This window comes from Hyla sarda, chromosome 9 (assembly GCF_029499605.1).
Source record: "Hyla sarda isolate aHylSar1 chromosome 9, aHylSar1.hap1, whole genome shotgun sequence".
Taxonomy (NCBI): domain Eukaryota; kingdom Metazoa; phylum Chordata; class Amphibia; order Anura; family Hylidae; genus Hyla; species Hyla sarda.
Window position 1 is genome coordinate 169,267,291 of NC_079197.1, and position 20,484 is coordinate 169,287,774.

The 20,484-nt window shown below is 44.3% G+C and overlaps 1 protein-coding gene across 4 annotated transcripts in view; it reads left to right on the forward strand.

The window, feature by feature from the left end:
- Positions 1-20,484, forward strand: part of TNXB (tenascin XB) — a 108,995-nt gene that overhangs the window by 18,576 nt on the left and 69,935 nt on the right. For 3 of the 4 annotated variants that reach the window (XM_056538665.1, XM_056538669.1, XM_056538667.1), the window contains exon 2: positions 7,430-7,662. In XM_056538665.1, the coding sequence (XP_056394640.1) occupies positions 7,461-7,662 (202 nt within the window). In that variant the 5' untranslated portion in view covers positions 7,430-7,460. Of the gene's footprint in view, positions 1-2,372; positions 2,427-7,429; positions 7,663-20,484 lie in introns of those variants that run through there. The other variant, XM_056538666.1, reaches the window with a different exon arrangement.

The window sequence follows — 20,484 nt, forward strand, 5'->3', positions numbered from 1 at the left end:
ACGATACAGTGATCCCTCTACTTACTAAGGCCTCAACATACAATAGTTTCAACATACAATGCTCTTTTCTGGATCATTGTAACTTGAAACCAGACTCAACATACAATGCTATAGAATCTGCAAAACATGTCAATGGCCAGAAGAACCGACTAATCAGAATGGGCATTCACTGGTAAAACCCCTGTATTCCTAAAGTGCATGCACTGAATTCCTTTCTGGTAGCGCCCCCTACAGTACAGGGAGGTATTACATGTTCTGTACTACTCTTTACTTGTATTACTGAAGTGTATTCAGTGACTGGTGTCTGGTAGCGCCCCCTACAGTACAGGGAGGTATTACATGTTCTGTACTCTTTACCTGTATTCCTAAAGTGCATGCACTGAATTCCTGTCTGGTAGCGCCCCCTACAGTACAGGGAGGTATTACATGTTCTGTACTCTTTACCTGTATTACTGAAGTGTATACACTGACTGGTGTCTGGTAGCGCCCCCTACAGTACAGGGAGGTGTTACATGTTCTGTACTCTTTACCTGTATTACTGAAGTGTATGCACTGACTGGTGTCTGGTAGCGCCCCCTACAGTACAGGGAGGTATTGCATGTTCTGTACTCTTTACCTGTATTACTGAAGTGTATGCACTGACTGATGTCTGGTAGCACCCCCTACAGTACAGGGAGGTATTACATGTTCTGTACTCTTTACCTGTATTACTGAAGTGCATGCACTGACTGGTGTCTGGTAGCGCTCCCTACAGTACAGGGAGGTATTACATGTTCTGTACTAATTTTAACCTATGCCATGTTAGCTGCTCCTTGGGACACCAAGTAAGGGCGGCTCCATTTTACTTTTTTTTTTTTATTAAACTGTTTATTTATAATTTTTTTTTTCAATAAAACATTCATTTTAACAAGAAACAGAAAAAATTATAGAAAGAAAAAAAAAATTCTTGCAGCAGCAAGAGTGTGGACTAACTCAAAATTTTTATTTTACTATTTTTTTTAGGACATTTTGTGTACTGTACAGGACCCTGAAGAAGCTCCTGTCCTCTACATAGACCAGTGTTTCCCAACAAGGGTGCCTCCAGCTGTTGCAAAACTACAACTCCCAGCATGCCCGGACAGCCGAAGGCTGTCCGGGCATGCTGGGAGTTGTAATTTTGCAACAGCTGGAGACACCCTGGTTGGAAAACCCTGAAATAGACAGTGATTACAGCTCCCAGCAGATCTTTATTACTTTTATATATAAGGATTTGCTTTATCTACATTAGTTATAACTTATTTTTCTTTAATCCTCACCTTTTCCTATTTTTGGATGACATTTTGGGGGCTTCAGAACCAATTACCAGGTTTCCATAGAGTTATGGTCTCAACTAGAGATGAGCGAACTTACAGTAAATTCGATTCGTCACAAACTTCTCGGCTCGGCAGTTGATGACTTTTCCTGCATAAATTAGTTCAGCTTTCCGGTGCTCCCGTGGGCTGGAAAAGGTGGATACAGTCCTAGGAGACTCTTTCCTCGGAATGTATCCAGCTTTTCCAGCCCACCGGAGCACCTGAAGGCTGAACTAATTTACGCCGGAAAAGTCATCAACTGCCGAGCCGAGAAGTTCGTGACGAATCGAATTTACTGTAAGTTCGCTCATCTCTAGTCTCAACATACAATGGTTTCAACATACAATGGTCGTCCTGGAAACAATTAATATTGTAACTTGAGGGACTTCTGTACTCACGCTGTAAGATAGAAAATAGGGATTGTGTATACAGCGACACTGCAACCAGTCGCCTGTTCTCATAAAGGAGCCCTGGAAGTTGGAGACACCTGATGTATTCCCTTAGTTGAAGGATCTGTGTTGAGTTCCTAAGACTGTAGAAATATTCCGCTCTTCTGGACACTCCGGGTAGGAAAAGAAGGGTCTTGGGGTGAACACACCGAAAGTAGGACGGATTTACTGCAGACAATGGGGGAGATTTATCAAAACCTGTCCGGAGAAAAAGTTGCTGAGTTGCCCATAGCAACCAATCAGATCGCTTCTTTCATTTTTCAGAGGCCTATGCAAAATGAAAGAAGCGATCTGATTGGTTGCTATGGGCAACTGGGCAAATATTCCTCTGCACAGGTTTTTATAAATCTCCCCCAGTGTATAACGTAAAAACTTTATTTATTTTAACAATACGACACGTTTTGGAACTTGCGCTTCCTTCATCAAAATAAATCAAATTTTTATGTTATCTATTGTCCATGGTAAATTTGTCCTACTTTTGGTGTGCGCCCCAAAGACCCTTCTTTTCCTACCCTGAGTATCCAGAAGACCGGAGTGTTTCCACCATCTATACCCGTTCTGCTGTGAAGGGCTGGGGTTGGTGGCAGCCTCCATAATTGTCACAACGGCGACATAAGGTGTTGAGCTCTGAGTCCAACCCTCCCAGGTAAGCAGACTTCTTTCTGGTATTTCACACCTGTCACCAGGCAGCGCCTCCATCGTGTTATGTTTTTTTTTATCTTCACTTATTGCGGGATCCTATGTCTGTGATGCCTCCAACATTCTGGTCAATGCAACAAAATACGCAAATTGACAAGCCCTTTTAGCATAAATGTAGGTGATAGAAGTAAAAGAGATGCGGCAACTCACCGGATTGACGACTGTGAAGCGGGGATTTATTCAGGCAGCCGAGCAAAATCACATGCAGAAAAGAAATCGCTATAACGGGGATGAGGGAGAGTGGAACAGGTGCGGGGACAAGGCAATGTCCGTTTCACGTTAGATGAGGGAGAGTGGAACAGGTGCGGGGACAAGGCAACGTCCGTTTCACGTCAGATGAGGGAGAGTGGAACAGGTGCGGGGACAAGGCAATGTCCGTTTCACGTCAGATGAGGGAGAGTGGAACAGGTGCGGGGACAAGGCAACGTCCGTTTCACGTCAGATGACGTTTCTTCTGGCCTGGAGGCCAGAAGAAACATCATCTGACGTGAAACGGACGTTGCCTTGTCCCCGCACCTGTTCCACTCTCCCTCATCTGACGTGAAACGGACATTGCCTTGTCCCCGCACCTGTTCCACTCTCCCTCATCTGACGTGAAACGGATGTTGCCTTGTCCCCGCACCTGTTCCACTCTCCCCATCTAACGTGAAACGGACATTACCTTGTCCCCGCACCTGTTCCACTCTCCCCATCTAACGTGAAACGGACATTACCTTGTCCCTGCACCTGTTCCACTCTCCCTCATCTGACGTGAAACGGACATTACCTTGTTCCCGCACCTGTTCCACTCTCCCTCATCTGACGTGAAACGGACGTTGCCTTGTCCCCGCACCTGTTCAACTCTCCCTCATCTGACGTGAAACGGACATTGCCTTGTCCCCGCACCTGTTCCACTCTCCCCATCTAACGTGAAACGGACATTACCTTGTCCCTGCACCTGTTCCACTCTCCCCATCTAACGTGAAACGGACATTACCTTGTCCCTGCACCTGTTCCACTCTCCCTCATCTGACGTGAAACGGACATTACCTTGTCCCCACACCTGTTCCACTCTCCCTCATCTGACGTGAAACGGACATTACCTTGTCCCCACACCGGTCCCACTCTCCCTCATCCCCATGATAGCGAGTCTTTTTCTGCTTGCGATTTTGCTCCACTGCCTGAATAAATCACTGCTTGCCGCGTCTCTTTTACTTCTATTACCTACATTATTCCCTCTGCCTTGACACTGAGCACCACGCTGACCTGTATCCAGGACCACTATCTATATATGTGGCTATATAAGTGAGAACCATTTCGTTGGAGTGCCCGGTTGCCATTTTCTTTATTGGATTTTGCCTTTTAGTATAAAGCCCACTGGAGGATCAGCTGATGGCTGGAGGTATGATTTCTCTACAGTAAAAGGTGTATTGGATGGATCCACAATCTAGCCCAGTGCACATAGAAAACTTCCACTCCATGTTCGTCGGCTGTGACCACCAATGGAAAGATGTAATGCTATGTACTGTAAACGTAGCTTTACATGTCAGCCACTCAATTGAAAGGCCGTATATGTAATGCATAGGCGTGCCAGGTCAACAGGGTGGAAGCCTCTGGAAATTCTCTGTCCTGTCTCATAGATGGGAGTCCCAAGTGGGTAACAACTCTCTATGATGTCCATATGCTCTAATAGGACAGATGAATAGGGTACATTCACTTCAATGGAGCTGAGCTGCAATACCAGACACAACCCATGGACAGGTGTGGCGCTGTTTATGGAACAACTTCTTTGAGAACATGTTAAGTATAGATAACTTAAATGCTGTAACTGAATGGAACATGACTTGATCCCCCCAAAAAAGGAGACCAGATGTCCTGATAAATCTTGCAAATTGAATAGATGCATAACGTATAATTCCTGTACTTAGTGATATAAATGGAATCTGCATTGAACCTGATGAGAGTTTTAAGAGGAAACCTGAGACTCACCCAGCCGAGTAATTTCATGAGCTCACAATGAGGTTCCCATCATACCGATCCCACCCGGAGGTGCCAGACCTCATCCTGGAAAAGTCTTGGAGAACCTGAGATCTTTATGTTTTTGGCTGGTGTGAACAATGTTTATATAAAAGCTGTTTTGAGGACTTTTAGTTGTGATCTTGATGACGTCTCTGGAGGGGAGGGGGGACACGTTGTATTGTCTCCCTATGAGCCGTGATTGGGGGGCCTTGTCGGAGCTTTTCTGGAGTTAATTTAGATTGTTTGCAGCCTTTGTATTGATATTGTGCAGGCCATAGGAAACCATATGGAATTCATACAGCCCGACGGCTCTAATTGTGCATAATCATCTCTTTCTTCCCATAATCCACTTCACTTATCTCTAGTTACTATTCACATGTTTCTCCATAATTCTCTAGCTGTCTCATCTCTTTAACCCTTAAACCCTTATTCCTCCTGCTGGGATTTAATTCTTGTCAACTTCATTTTCCATTTTCTTTTAAACTTTTCTTACATTCTCCCTTTCATCTCTCCTCTGAGACATAGCAGTTTATTGTTCTTAAACACTTCTTTCTTCCTTCCCTTTTTCCTCTCTCTTTTTCCTACATTCTCTGCTCTTTCCCATTGATTTCCTTCTTCATACAGTCTTCATTTTTACCCCCTTTGTGTCTTCAAATATTTTGTATTTTTCCCTCTTTTTTTCTTATTCTCACCCTCTGTCCTCTCCCTTTACTCCTCAATCTCATAATATCTTTATTCTCTTCTATCTCAGTCTTTCCTCCCTCACTCTTCCTTTACCTCACACCTTCTCCCTTTACTCCTCCTCCATCTCATAATATCTTTATTCTCTTCTTTCTCAGTCTTTCCTCCCTCACTCTTCCTTTACCTCACACCTTCTCCCTTTACTCCTCCTCTAGCACACACTTCCTTTCCCTTCTCTTCCCCTTCTTCCCTTCACTCCTCCTCTACCTCATACCCTTCTTCCCTTCACTCCTCCTCTACCTCATACCCTTCTTCCCTTCACTCCTCCTCTACAGCATACCCTTCTTCCCTTCACTCCTCCTTTACCTCATACCCTTCTTCCCTTCACTCTTCCTCTACCTCATACCCTTCTTCCCTTCATTCGTGCTCTACCTCATACGCTTATTACCTTCACTCCTCCTCTACCTCATACAGTTCTTCTCTTCACTCCTCCTCTACCTCATACCCTTCTTCCCTTCACTCCTCCTCTACCTCATACCCTTCTTCTCTGCACTCCTCCTCTACCTCATACCCTTCTTCCCTTCACTCCTCCTCTACCTCATACCCTTCTTCCCTTCATTTTTCCTCTACCTCATACCCTTCTTCCCTTCACTCTTCCTCTACCTCATACCCTTCTTCCCTTCACTCCTCCTCTACAGCATACCCTTATTACGTTCACTCCTCCTCTACCTAATACCCTTCTTCCTTTCACTCCTCCTCTACCTCATACGCTTCTTCCCTTCACTCCTCCTTTACCTCATACCCTTCTTCCCTTCACTCCTCCTTTACCTCATACCCTTCTTCCCTTCACTCCTCCTTTCCCTCATACCCTTCTTCCCTTCACTTCTTCTCTACCTCATAACCTTTTTCCCTTCACTCTTCCTCTACCTCATACCCTTCTTTCCTTCATTCCTCCTCTACCTCATACCCTTCTTCCCTTCATTCGTGCTCTACCTCATACACTTATTACCTTCACTACTCCTCTACCTCATACAGTTCTTCTCTTCACTCCTCCTCTACCTCATACCCTTCTTCCCTTCACTCCTCCTCTACCTCATACCCTTCTTCCCTTCACTCCTCCTCTACCTCATACTCTTCTTCCCTTCACTCCTCCTCTACCTCATACCCTTCTTCCCTTCACTCCTCCTCTACCTCATACTCTTCTTCCCTTCACTCCTCCTCTACCTCATACCCTTCTTCCCTTCACTCCTCCTCTACCTCATACCCTTCTTCCCTTCACTCCTCCTCTACCTCATACCCTTCTTCTCTGCACTCCTCCTCTACCTCATACCCTTCTTCTCTGCACTCCTCCTCTACCTCATAGAGTTCTTCTCTTCACTCCTCCTCTACCTCATACCCTTCTTCTCTGCACTCCTCCTCTATCTCATACCCTTCTTCTCTGCACTCCTCCTCTACCTCATACCCTTCTTCCCTTCACTCCTCCTCTACCTCATACCCTTCTTCCCTTCGCTCCTCCTCTACCTCATACTCTTCTTCCCTTCACTCCTCCTCTACCTCATACCCTTCTTCCCTTCACTCCTCCTCTACCTCATACCCTTCTTCCCTTCACTCCTCCTCTACCTCATACCCTTCTTCTCTGCACTCCTCCTCTACCTCATACCCTTCTTCTCTGCACTCCTCCTCTACCTCATAGAGTTCTTCTCTTCACTCCTCCTCTACCTCATACCCTTCTTCTCTGCACTCCTCCTCTATCTCATACCCTTCTTCTCTGCACTCCTCCTCTACCTAATACCCTTCTTCCCTTCACTCCTCCTCTACCTCATACTCTTATTCCCTTCACTCCTCCTCTACCTCATACCCTTCTTCTCTGCACTCCTCCTCTACCTCATACCCTTCTTCTCTGCACTCCTCCTCTACCTCATACCCTTCTTCTCTTCACTCCTCCTCTACCTCATACTCTTATTCCCTTCACTCCTCCTCTACCTCATACCCTTCTTCTCTGCACTCCTCCTCTTCCTCATACCCTTCTTCCCTTCATTCCTCCTCTACCTCATACCCTTCTTCCCTTCATTCCTCCTCTACCTCATACCCCTCTTTCCTTCACATTTCTTCTAAATTACACTTTCCTTCTCCTCTATTCACTTTCCCACTTTTGAGTTTTTTTGGAGATGGATAAAGGATACATTTGCTGTTTTGGTTGTTTATGTCGGTTCACTTGGACACCCATTTGATAATTCTTTTATCTTTTAACATCTCCCCTTCCTTTCACAGGTGATCCAGGTTCTATCCCAACAGTTTTATAATGTCCCTCCTTTCATTATCTGTCATTATTGTCCTCTTTGGTGGATCCCTGTCTGCACCTTCCACGGCTCCTCAACCTCCATGTCCAGAATCAGATTCAGTACGAACTCTGCTCAAACGCCTGAGTATTTTGGAGAAGTTGGTCCGGGACATCAAAGGACAATGCTCCTCAAACTGCTGTAGTAATGTTCAAAGTGGTGCGGGTAAGTGCAGTCCATCGAAACCAATGACCACTGGTCTAAAGTCTCCATTATAACCCTAAACCTTATTCTCAACCTTAATGGTTCCATATTCACTTCAAATACTGTCAATCACAATGGTTCCCCTATCATCCCCTGACCATTGTGGCTTGATGATAGCGACAGATGTGGTTTACCAGGATTTGCAGCCATTAAACAACTTTTTAGAAAGGTTAATATCTTTTCCATTTCACCCACTCGTTCATCTTAACAAACTTTCCTAGGCGCGCCCATCCCTTTGGTTACACAGTATTTCAAGTTTATGGAAAAGGAAAGACTTACTGTAGACCGGCGTATTATTCCACATTAGAGCTGCTCGGCAAAAATGAATTGCAGATTGAAAATGTTCTAAGCCACCAACAGTAGGATAAGTACAACGCATTTCGAGGATAAGCAAGAGACAACTGTCCAAAACCTGAGCAAAGTATGAATCCTGAAGACTCGGTTGTCCCCAAAATGTCTAAAGCTACAGAATTAAAAAAAAATTTGTCTCAGACATCCAAATGGCTAGAAGCCCCCCTAGACAATATCACATAATGCATGCAGTTGAGATGCTGCTCTTTTGTAAAATTCAATCCCTTATCATTGGTCTGTATTCGGCAGGAAGATTCCGAGGGCTACATTAGGCAATTTAGCAATTTAGAAAACCAGATTATTATGGCAAAGATGCATTAGGGGTTAAAGCCATGTGTATGGAGTAGATTGATACCTTTCAAAAAACTTATGTACAGTGGCCATTTCCTTTGAGAAGACCACCCTCATAGGAGACTATTTTTCAATGCCATTTTGGGTGGTCTTCCCAAAGAGATTTCACTTGTATATGGTTTCACAAAGAGACCCTATGGCTCCTTTCTATGGACGAATAGACTCTCTACATTATGTGGTGTCGTACGTCTGGAGCTCACCTTAGTAGTACAACACAGTATCTACATATTACATCCGGTGGTGCATTTTTCTTTCGTTCAGTCGGATTATTACCGAATGATATACCAGATTGAATACGTTGCAGCATACGGTATAGAGTTCTATGGACACCATATTACTCAGAACTTGGAGCAGGAATACAGCCATATGCATGAAGCCCGAAGTCTAGAGATGGGTGGCAATCCTAATATAGTCTCACTCTGTATTCTGTCAACCCAGGTGCTTTTGTCTTTAAGACGTTTGCCCTTTAAATGTACTTTGAAGTTTTTGGGGAGGAGGGGGGAGGCAGGTCTCAGTCCATTTCTGGCACGATGGATAACAATCGCTGCGTTCCCACTAGACTCATAAAATGCTGTTTATCCAGATTCACAGACTGCAGAAATACTCATTGTAACTGGACAGCAGTCAGGTTTTCTGTGGGAGGAGAAGATAAAAACATATTTTAATACCGTTGCCAGCTTCGAATAGCTCGATGGACTTCGTGGCCGTTCCCGCCTATCACTCCTTCAGCTCTAAATCCCAGGTCCCATTGTATTTAATCTACAGCTCTAAATCCCAGGTCCCATTGTATTTAATCTGCAGCTTCCCTTCCTACTAATGACAGGAAACATTATTTACTTACCTGTCAGTGTCGATAAGAACGAGGCCAACACCAAAGTCATAAAACTGGCATCAGGCGTCATCCGCTGGTGGAGCCACAAAACGACACGGGATGGAGAGAGAGTACATGTCATGTATGGGGATGGCTCGTAAAATAAGACAGTTCTATGGTTTTTGGAAGAAAATAATTACAATTTTCTGAGTCAATGGCTTATTTATTCCTGTTTTATGTCCTGTTCAATGTCCAATAACTTTATGAAGAGCTGTCGAAGCAGAATTATGACTGAGATGATGCAGGCAACTGTGACTAAACACTGGTGTAAAAACAAAACATCTGTATCATTTGCTTTCGTGTTATTTTTAGGTCCAACATTCTGGGATGATGAGTTTCTTAATATATTCGTACAGCGGTCGGACACCGGGCTGAGAATTACCTGCATAGATGTTGGCTGCCTGTAGTCTCTTCTAGGGGAAAGCTTACTATTGACTTCCGTTATGGTCACATTTTGGAAAAGGAATGTGGGTCCACTCTGCAACTATTGAATTTGACTAGGGCTAAAAAAGAGTCAAAAGGATTTCCCTTCATAAACATTACTGTGATCATGGTGGTTAGAGTTCTCCCACTAGACCTCCCACACACCACAAGATATTCCCTATGTGTGACTTCTGGCTGATGTAGGTTGCGGTGGTAACAGGGTGCCAATGAATAGCCGGAGACAAGAATAACTTTTATTCGGCTTTTCGGTAGGCTTTCTCAAATGCTTGGCTCTCAGTTTCTTGTCTTTCTTGAATTCGCCTCTTTGCAGTGCATTTCCCAGCTGCGAGTTGCACAATCTATTGTACTGCAGTTCTCAGCTGTGGGGTGCAGAACCTTAAAGGGGTACTCCGCACCTAGACATCTTATCTCCTATCCAAGGGACCCTGCACCCGGCTTTCGTTTAGAGCATCGGGTGCAGCAACGGAGGCTCGTAACATCACAGTCATGCCCAGTTGTGATGTCACGGCCACGCCCCCTCAATGCAAGTCTATGGAAGGGGCGTGGCCGTGACGTCACGAGCCTCCGCCCTGCATCGCCAGTCATCCGGCACTGTGCAAAGTTCACTCCATCCAACGGATATCTGGGGTGCCGCAGCCGAGATCACGGAGGTGCATGGGACCCCCGAGATCATACATCATATCCCCTATCCTTTGGATACAGAATAAGATGTCTAGCAGCGCAGTACCCCTTTAAAAAGCACATGTACCTCAGATGTACCTCTATGTCTATGCAAATGCATCTCTAAGTCTATGCAGAATGTTTAAACAATAAGCTTGAAAGCTCCCTCTACTGGCAGCGGAAGGCAGAGAGAATTAACATGTACCTCTATGTCTATGCAGATGTACCTCTATGTCTATGCAGACGTACCTCTATGTCAATGCAGATGTACCTCTATGTCTATGCAGATGTGCCTCTATGTCTATGCAGACGTACCTCTATGTCTATGCAGATGTGCCTCTATGTCTGTGCAGATGTGCCTCTATGTCTATGCAGATGTACCTCTATGTCTATGCAGATGTATGTCTATGTCTATGCAGATGTATCTCTATGTCTATGCAGACGTGCCTCTATGTCTATGCAGACGTGCCTCTATGTCTATGCAGACGTACCTCTATGTCTATGCAGATGTACCTCTATGTCTATACAGATGTACCTCTATGTCTATGCAGATGTACATCTATGTCTATGCAGACGTACCTCTATGTCTATGCAGATGTACCTCTATGTCTATACAGATGTACCTTTATGTCTATGCAGATGTACATCTATGTCTATGCAGATGTACCTCTATGTCTATGCAGATGTACCTCTATGTCTATGCAGATGTACCTCTATGTCTATGCAGACGTACCTCTATGTCTATGCAGACATGCCTCTATGTCTGTGCAGACGTGCCTCTATGTCTATGCAGATGTACCTCTATGTCTATGCAGATGTATCTCTATGTCTATGCAGATGTACCTTTATGTCTATGCAGATGTACCTCTATGTCTATGCAGACGTACCTTTATGTCTATGCAGACGTACCTCTATGTCTATGCAGACGTACCTCTATGTCTATGCAGACGTACCTCTATGTCTATGCAGATGTACCTCTATGTCTATGCAGATGTACCTCTATGTCTATGCAGATGTACCTTTATGTCTATGCAGATGTACCTCTATGTCTATGCAGACGTACCTTTATGTCTATGCAGACGTACCTCTATGTCTATGCAGACGTACCTCTATGTCTATGCAGACGTACCTCTATGTCTATGCAGACGTACCTCTATGTCTATGCAGACGTACCTCTATGTCTATGCAGACGTACCTCTATGTCTATGCAGACGTACCTCTATGTCTATGCAGATGTACCTTTATGTCTATGCAGATGTACCTCTATGTCTATGCAGACGTACCTTTATGTCTATGCAGACGTACCTCTATGTCTATGCAGACGTACCTCTATGTCTATGCAGACGTACCTCTATGTCTATGCAGACGTACCTCTATGTCTATGCAGATGTACCTCTATGTCTATGCAGACGTACCTCTATGTCTATGCAGATGTACCTCTATGTCTATGCAGACGTACCCCTATGTCTATGCAGATGTGCCTCTATGTCTATGCAGATGTGCCTCTATGTCTATGCAGATGTGCCTCTATGTCTATGCAGATGTGCCTCTATGTCTATGCAGATCTACCTCTATGTCTATGCAGACGTACCTCTATGTCTATGCAGACGTGCCTCTATGTCTATGCAGACGTGCCTCTATGTCTATGCAGATGTGCCTCTATGTCTATGCAGACGTACCTCTATGTCTATGCAGACGTACCTCTATGTCTATGCAGATGTACCTCTATGTCTATGCAGACGTACCTCTATGTCTATGCAGACGTACCTCTATGTCTATGCAGATGTGCCTCTATGTCTATGCAGATGTGCCTCTATGTCTATGCAGATGTGCCTCTATGTCTATGCAGATGTGCCTCTATGTCTATGCAGATGTGCCTCTATGTCTATGCAGATGTACCTCTATGTCTATGCAGATGTGCCTCTATGTCTATGCAGATGTGCCTCTATGTCTATGCAGATGTACCTCTATGTCTATGCAGATGTGCCTCTATGTCTATGCAGATGTACCTCTATGTCTATGCAGACGTACCTCTATGTCTATGCAGATGTACCTCTATGTCTATGCAGATGTACCTCTATGTCTATGCAGATGTGCCTCTATGTCTATGCAGATGTACCTCTATGTCTATGCAGATGTATCTCTATGTCTATGCAGACGTGCCTCTATGTCTATGCAGATGTACCTCTATGTCTATGCAGATGTGTCTCTATGTCTATGCAGATGTACCTCTATGTCTATGCAGACGTACCTCTATGTCTATGCAGATGTGCCTCTATGTCTATGCAGATGTATCTCTATGTCTATGCAGATGTGCCTCTATGTCTATGCAGACGTACCTCTATGTCTATGCAGATGTGCCTCTATGTCTATGCAGATGTGCCTCTATGTCTATGCAGATGTGCCTCTATGTCTATGCAGATGTGCCTCTATGTCTATGCAGAGGTGCCTCTATGTCTATGCAGACGTGCCTCTATGTCTATACAGACGTGCCTCTATGTCTATGCAGATGTACCTCTATGTCTATGCAGACGTACCTCTATGTCTATGCAGATGTATCTCTATGTCTATGCAGACGTATCTCTATGTCTATGCAGATGTACCTCTATGTCTATGCAGACGTGCCTCTATGTCTATGCAGATGTGCCTCTATGTCTATGCAGACGTACCTCTATGTCTATGCAGACGTATCTCTATGTCTATGCAGATGTACCTCTATGTCTATGCAGACGTGCCTCTATGTCTATGCAGACGTGCCTCTATGTCTATGCAGACGTGCCTCTATGTCTATGCAGACGTGCCTCTATGTCTATGCAGACGTGCCTCTATGTCTATGCAGACGTGCCTCTATGTCTATGCAGATGTGCCTCTACGTCTATGCAGATGTGCCTCTACGTCTATGTATTTGCAGCTTTGTATCAGACAAACAGCGCTCTGACCCGTATGAGGATATATTGAGAAATTCATCAGTGCAGAATACTGGAAACGCACATTCACTTTAAGTTTTCTTTATAATTTAATTTAATTGGTCGTTGGAAACATGGCGCAGACCATCGCCAGGACTAACCCAGTCTACAGACCACTGCCCCGGCTTTATGGCTCTCATTAGGGCATTTATATGTATATAAAACAGACATAATGCAGGCGAGTGTTTTTAGGCTCGGTGCCCGTGTGTAATCCCAGCTGTCACGCTTCTGAAGTATTATGTATTATAACTCTCTATTTGCTTTGGATATAGAGCTGGATGTTTATCCCTTTTTGATGAGTTAGTACATTTTCCGTTCTATTGATATTACGACCTATTAAGAACAGTTCTCAAAGTGATTTAGACGTCTTTGGAAGTCATTGCATTCGTGATTTTAACTATCTCAATCTGGAACCTTTCTCATAATTTGTTCCTATTATGATCAAAAAATAAAATAAAAAAAAATGTAAAAAAAGAAGCCACCTCCTGATACAGTATAAATAGAGGGAGACAGCGAAGCCAGGCTGCTTGGGAAGTCTAGCGTATCGAAGACTGTCTAGACCAGTGGTCTTCAACCTGCGGACCTCCAGATGTTGCAAAACTACAACTCCCAGCATGCCCGGACAGCCGTTGGCTGTCCGGGCATGCTGGGAGTTGTAGTTTTGCAACATCTGGAGGTCCGCAGGTTGGAGACCACTGTAGTTAGCTTACATCAAACCAGGATCATGCACCAAACTATTGGCACATTTTTAACGCATTGAGGCCATTTTGTCGGACTCGGCATAAAAGTGTCCAGAATTCTGGTGCATTTGTCATAGTAAATCTGGAACATGTTCTTTATAGTCCGGTGAATTGCCATGTTTATGGCCCTTTATTTTTAGAAAGAGTTGAAGACCTGAGTATGTTGTGTATTGTAGTTTTAGTGCAGTAAATATATATATATATATATATATATATATATATATATATATACATATACAGTACAGACCAAAAGCTTGGACACCTTCTCATTCAGAGTTTTCTTTATTTTCATGACTATGAATATTGTAGATTCGCACTGAAGGCATCAAAACTATGAATTAACACATGTGGAACTATATACATAACAAAAAAGTGTGAGAATCTGTCATATTGTAGGTTCTTCCTTTTGCTTTGATTATTGCTTTGCACACTCTTGGCATTCTCTTGATGAGCTTCAAGAGGTAGTCACCTGAAATGGTCTTCTAACAGTCTTGAAGGAGTTCCCATGATGCTTAGCACTTGTTGGCCCTTTGTGCCTTCACTCTGCGGTCCGGCTCCCCCCAAACCATCTGGATTGGGTTGAGGTCCGGTGACTGTGGAGGCCAGGTCATCTGGCGCAGCACCCCATCACTCTCCTTCTTGGTCACATAGTCCTTACACAGCCTGGAGGTGTTTGGGGTCATTGTCCTGGGGAAAAATAAATGATGGTGCAACTAAACGCAAACCGGATGGAATAGCAGCCGCTGCAAGATGCTGTGGTAGCCATGTTGGGTCAGTATGCCTTCAATATTGAATAAATCCCCAACAGTGTCACCAGTAAAGCCCCCCCCCCATACCATCACACCTCCTCCCCCACACCATCACACCTCCTCCTCCACACCAGCACACCTCCTCCTCCATGCTTCACGGTGGGAACCAGGCATGTAGAGTCCATCCGTTCACCTTTTCTGCCTCACACAAAGACACGGTGGTTGGAACCAAAGATCTCACATTTGGACTCATCAGACCAAAGCACAGATTTCCACTGGTCTAATGTCCATTCCTTGTGTTCTTTAGCCCAAACAAGTCTCTTCTGCTTGTTGCCTGTCCTTAGCAGTGGTTTCCTAGCAGATATTCTACCATGAAGGCCTCACACAGTCTCCTCTTAAAGGAGTAGTCCAGTGGTGACTCAGTGGTGAACAACTTATCCCCTATCCTAAGGATAGGAGATAAGTTGCAGATCGCGGGGGGTCCGAGCGCTGGGGCCCCCTGCGATCTCCTGTACGGGGCCCCAGCAGCCCGCGGGAAGGGGGCGTGTCGACCTCCGCACGAAGCGGCGGCCGACACGCCCCCTCAATACAACTCTATTGCAGAGCCGGAGTGCTGCCTTCGGCAATCTCCGGCTCTGCCATAGAGGTGTATTGAGGGGGCGTGTCGGCCTCCGCTTCGTGCAGGGGTCGACAACCGCTATCTGGCCGGAGAGCCTGGCCCCTGTACAGAGAGATCGCAGGGGGCCCCAGTGGTCGGACCCCTCGCGATCTCAAACTTATCCCCTATCCTTAGGATAGGGGATACGTTTTTCACCACTGGACTACCCCTTTAACAGTTGTTCTAGAGATGTGTTTGCTGCTAGAACTCTGTGCGGCACTGACCTGGTCTCTAATCTGAGCGGCTGTTAACCTGCGATTTCTGAGATTGCTGGTGACTCGGACGAACTTATCCTCCGCAGCAGAGGTGACTCTTGGTCGTCCTTTCCTGGGGCGGTCCGCATGTCAGACAGTTTCTTTGTAGCTCTTGATTGTTTTTGTGACTGCACTTGGGGACACTTTCCACCTAGAATATGACAGATTTTCAGTTGTTTCACACTTTTTTGTTATGTATATAATTCCACATGTGTTAATTCATAGTTTTGATGGGGGAGATTTATCAAAACCCGTCCAGAGGAAAAGTTGCTGAGTTGCCCATAGCAACCAATCAGATCACTGCTTTCATTTTTAACAAGGCCTCTGCAAAATGAAAGAAGCGATCTGATTGGTTGCTATGGGCAACTCAGCAACTTTTCCTCTGGACAGGATTTGATAAATTTCCCCCGATGCCTTCAGTGTGAATCTACAATTTCATAGTCATGAAAATAAAGAAAACTCTTTGAATGAGAAGGTGTCCAAACTTTTGGTCTGTACTGTATATATATATATATATATATATATATATATATATATATATATATAAACAGTCCATATAAAGCAGCACATCCAGACAAAAGAAGGTGGGTGCAAGCACACTAGAACCTCGGTGCTCCGGTTCTTCTGGATAGGTAATAGGTGTAGGCAGCACACCAAATTAGTGTAAAAAAAGAACTGTGTTTTTATTCCATGATGAGGTTGACAACGTTTCGGCGATCTCTCACCGCCATTTTCAAGTGAATACAAGTGATACAAGAAAGGTTTAAAGGGGTTATCCAGGAAAAAACTTTTTTTTTTTTTTTTACATATCAACTGGCTCCAGAAAGTTGAGCTGCTGAAGTTGAGTTGTTCTTTTCTGTCTAAGCGCTCTCTGATGACACCTGTCTCGGGAACTGTCAGCAAACCTCTTCTACTCTGTGCAGTTCCCGAGACAAGCAGAGATGTCAGCAGAGAGCACTGTTGCTAGACAGAAAAGAACAACTCAAATTCAGCAGCTGATAATTATTGGAAGGATTAAGATTTTTTAATAGAAGTAATTTACAAATCTGTTTCACTTTCTGGTGCCAGTTGAAAAAACTAAAAAAGTTTTTTCCCCTGGAATACCCCTTTAAATACACACTCCCCCAATTAGTGACATCATACAAATTTAGATAATTAGTGACATCATATGCACAACATAATTGTAAACAAAGTGTAAAAAGCATTATATAACATTAACATTGGTGATCTAGCTGTGATTAACAGTATATATGTTTATTACAAACATCGTGCACATAAATGACAGTGCCGATCTCTATAGATAGATAGATAAATCCCGGATCAGTAAGGAAAATATTGTGAATGACAGTGTACAGGGGAAAATTATATATATATATATATATATATATATATATATATACAGTGATCCCTCAACCTACAATGGCCTCAACATACAATAGATTCAACATACAATGGTCTTTTCTGGACCATTGTAAGTTGAAACCAGACTCTACATACAATGTACAGACAGTTTAGATCTGTGAAACATGTCAATGGCTGGAAGAACCGACCAATCAGAATGGGCAATTTACTGGTAAAACACCTGTATTACTGAAGTGTATGCACTGACTGGTGTCTGGTAGCGCCCCCTACAGTACAGGGAGGTATTACATGTTCTGTACTCTTTACCTGTATTACTGAAGTGTATGCACTGACTGGTGTCTGGTAGTGCCCCCTACAGTACAGGGAGGTATTACATGTTCTGTACTCTTTACCTGTATTACTGAAGTGTATGCACTGACTGGTGTCTGGTAGCGCCCCCTACAGTACAGGGAGGTATTACATGTTCTGTACTCTTTACCTGTATTACTGAAGTGTATGCACTGACTGATGTCTGGTAGCGCCCCCTACAGTACAGGGAGGTATTACATGTTCTGTACTCTTTACCTGTATTACTGAAGTGCATGCACTGACTGGTGTCTGGTAGCGCCCCCTACAGTACAGGGAGGTACTACATGTTCTGTACACTTTACCTGTACCAGGGTTAGCTGCTCCTTAGGACACCAGGTGAGGGCGGCTCCATGTTACTTTTCTAGGACATTGCGTGTTCTGTACAGGACCCTGAAGAAGCTCCTGTCCTCTACATAGACCAGTGTTTCCCAAGCAGGGTGCCCCCAGCTGTTGCAAAACTACAACTCCCAGCATGCCCGGACAGCCTTTGGCTGTCCGGGCATGCTGGGAGTTGTAGTTTTGCAACAGCTGGAGGCACCCTGGTTGGGAAACACTGACATAGACAGTGATTACAGCTCCCAGCAGATCTTTATTACTTTTATATGTAAGGATTTGCTTTATCTATATTAGTTATTACTTATTTATCTTTAATCCTCACTTTTTCCTATTTTTGGATGACATTTTGGTGGCTTCAGAACCAATTACCAGGTTTCCATAGAGTTATGGTCTCAACATACAATGGTTTCAACATACAATGGTCGTCCTGGAACCAATTAATATTGTAACTTGAGGGACCACTGTGTGTGTATATATATATATATATATATTAATATATATATAGAGAGAAGGCCTGACTCACAGACTCATCAGCGCCCAGCCTAAACCCTTGGACCTAGAAAGCAGAATTTTTGCACAGGTGTTGTTTTTAAGATGTAAATGAGGAATAAGAAAGGATTTTTTCAAAATTCAGCCCTTATAAGGGGTGAAAAAGAGGTTGAAAATTTGTATGGAAGCCCGTCATTTCTGAAGCTAGAAGCATGAAACTTTGTTTTTAGGCTAACAATTAGAGATAAAGAAAAACGTGTTTTAACGTTTTCTAAAATTCCACCCCTGAAGGGGTGAAACGGGGGTTCAAAGTTCTTGCAGCTAGAAAGGAGAATCGTACAATGCAGGCTCCTCTAGAGGCATTTCGTCATTTTTGTCCTCTTTCAGCAATCCAAAGGCCTTGCGCGCAGACTCGGTAGAAGTCCTCAAAGGATGTCGATCTTCAATTCCATGGAACAGCAGATGTAATGTTTGTTAGAATTCGGGTTGTCTGGATGCCCGTAGACTTTAACCAAAGCGGCCTCATTACTATAGCATCGTAAAAAGTAGATCTATGTTACCCCAAATTTAACGTGAGCGAAGCCACCTGCAAAAGCTAGTTTATATATATATATATATATATATATATATATATACAATGACCCCTCAACTTATGATGGCCTCGACATATGATCATTTCAACATATGATGGCCTCTCAGAGCCCATCGTATGTTGAAGGCAGCCTCGACATATGATGCTGCTGTGTGTCGGGGCCATCGTACAAATAGCTATCTGACAGCGCTGACAACTTCACCAACTGACAGATAGTTGTTTAATGTCCCCGTGTGCCCCGTTCTGCCTCCTGTTACTCACATGCTGTCCTGCTAACTCACGCAGGCTTCCACTGTGAGCTCCGTGTAAGCCCCACCCCCCCAGTGCAGCCATAGCCAATAGCCTGTAGCATCTTGCTGCAGGAATCCAATGAGCTGCTGGCTGCCCTCCCCTTCCTTTCCTATAGAGCTGTAGTCGGCAGGATGGTAATGGAGGACATTCTGTCCCCCCTGAAGGTATTTAAAGAACTGTACAGTACTGTATGCGATGTCACACATCACATACATATACACACAATACACCCCATACATCAATGTTTCCCTATCAGTGTGCCTCCAGCTGTTGCAAAACTATAACTCCCAGCATGCCCAGACAGTCAATGGCTCTACATGCATGCTGGGAGTTGTAGTTGTGCAACAGCTGGAGGCACCCTGGTTTGTTAAACACTCCCCATACACTCCACATACAATGGTCATCCCAGAACCAATTACCATTTTTACATAGACATATGTACTCGACATATGATGGTTTCAACATATGATGGTTCTCCTGGAACCAATTAATATCATATGTTGAGGGACCACTGTATACCGTATGTTACTGTATTTGCTGTGGTAAAGTGGAAGGGAAATTTTCCCCTGGAAACCATGTTTCTTTAGGCTGTAGTTAGCAGGGGCAAGCAATGGGAGCCCGCTGTGTGACAGGGGTTCATGGGCTCACAGCAATGGTAAAGATGGGCGCCAGAGAGCTCTTGGTACAGGAAACGGACAAGTGTGACATCGAGTACTGTTGGTGACACCAGATGGCACCCAAGTAAGTGGTGTTTAGACAGCAGAGAGACTAGGCAGCATTTAGGCCTAAAGTAAGAACTGTGCAGGGCTAGTTTGGTTTTATTTGTGGAATACAAGAAAAAAGAAAGGCACACTCCTAGTGTCATACTGTCAATTTGCAGATATTTCGAGTGCTGGGTTATTGCACCTCACCGTCATATGTTGTGCTCAGAGCCTCAGTGTGCGTGTAGACTCGCTGTGAGTCGGTAATTCCAGATGTGGCTGCCTCTGCGTCCTTTACCGTGACTTGCCGGTCCGGTGGGTGAATAGGAGCAATAAGGTGAAGATTAGGACGCGATAACGGCGCCTTCCATCAATTCAAGAAAATCAGTGCTCTGATTGATGGAAGGCGCCGTTATCTCGTCCTAATCTTCACCTTATTGCTCCTAGTTTGGTTTTATGGCTTAGTATTGGGCTGAGACATTTAGAGGTAGACGAAGAGAACAAAGACTAAAGAGACTGTGTAGAGACTGTTCCGCACGGTGCCGCAAATAAATACAAGCTGCTATTGTTTTAACTAGTTTATTCCTTTGAGGGAAAAAAACGCCAAGCATACAGGACTT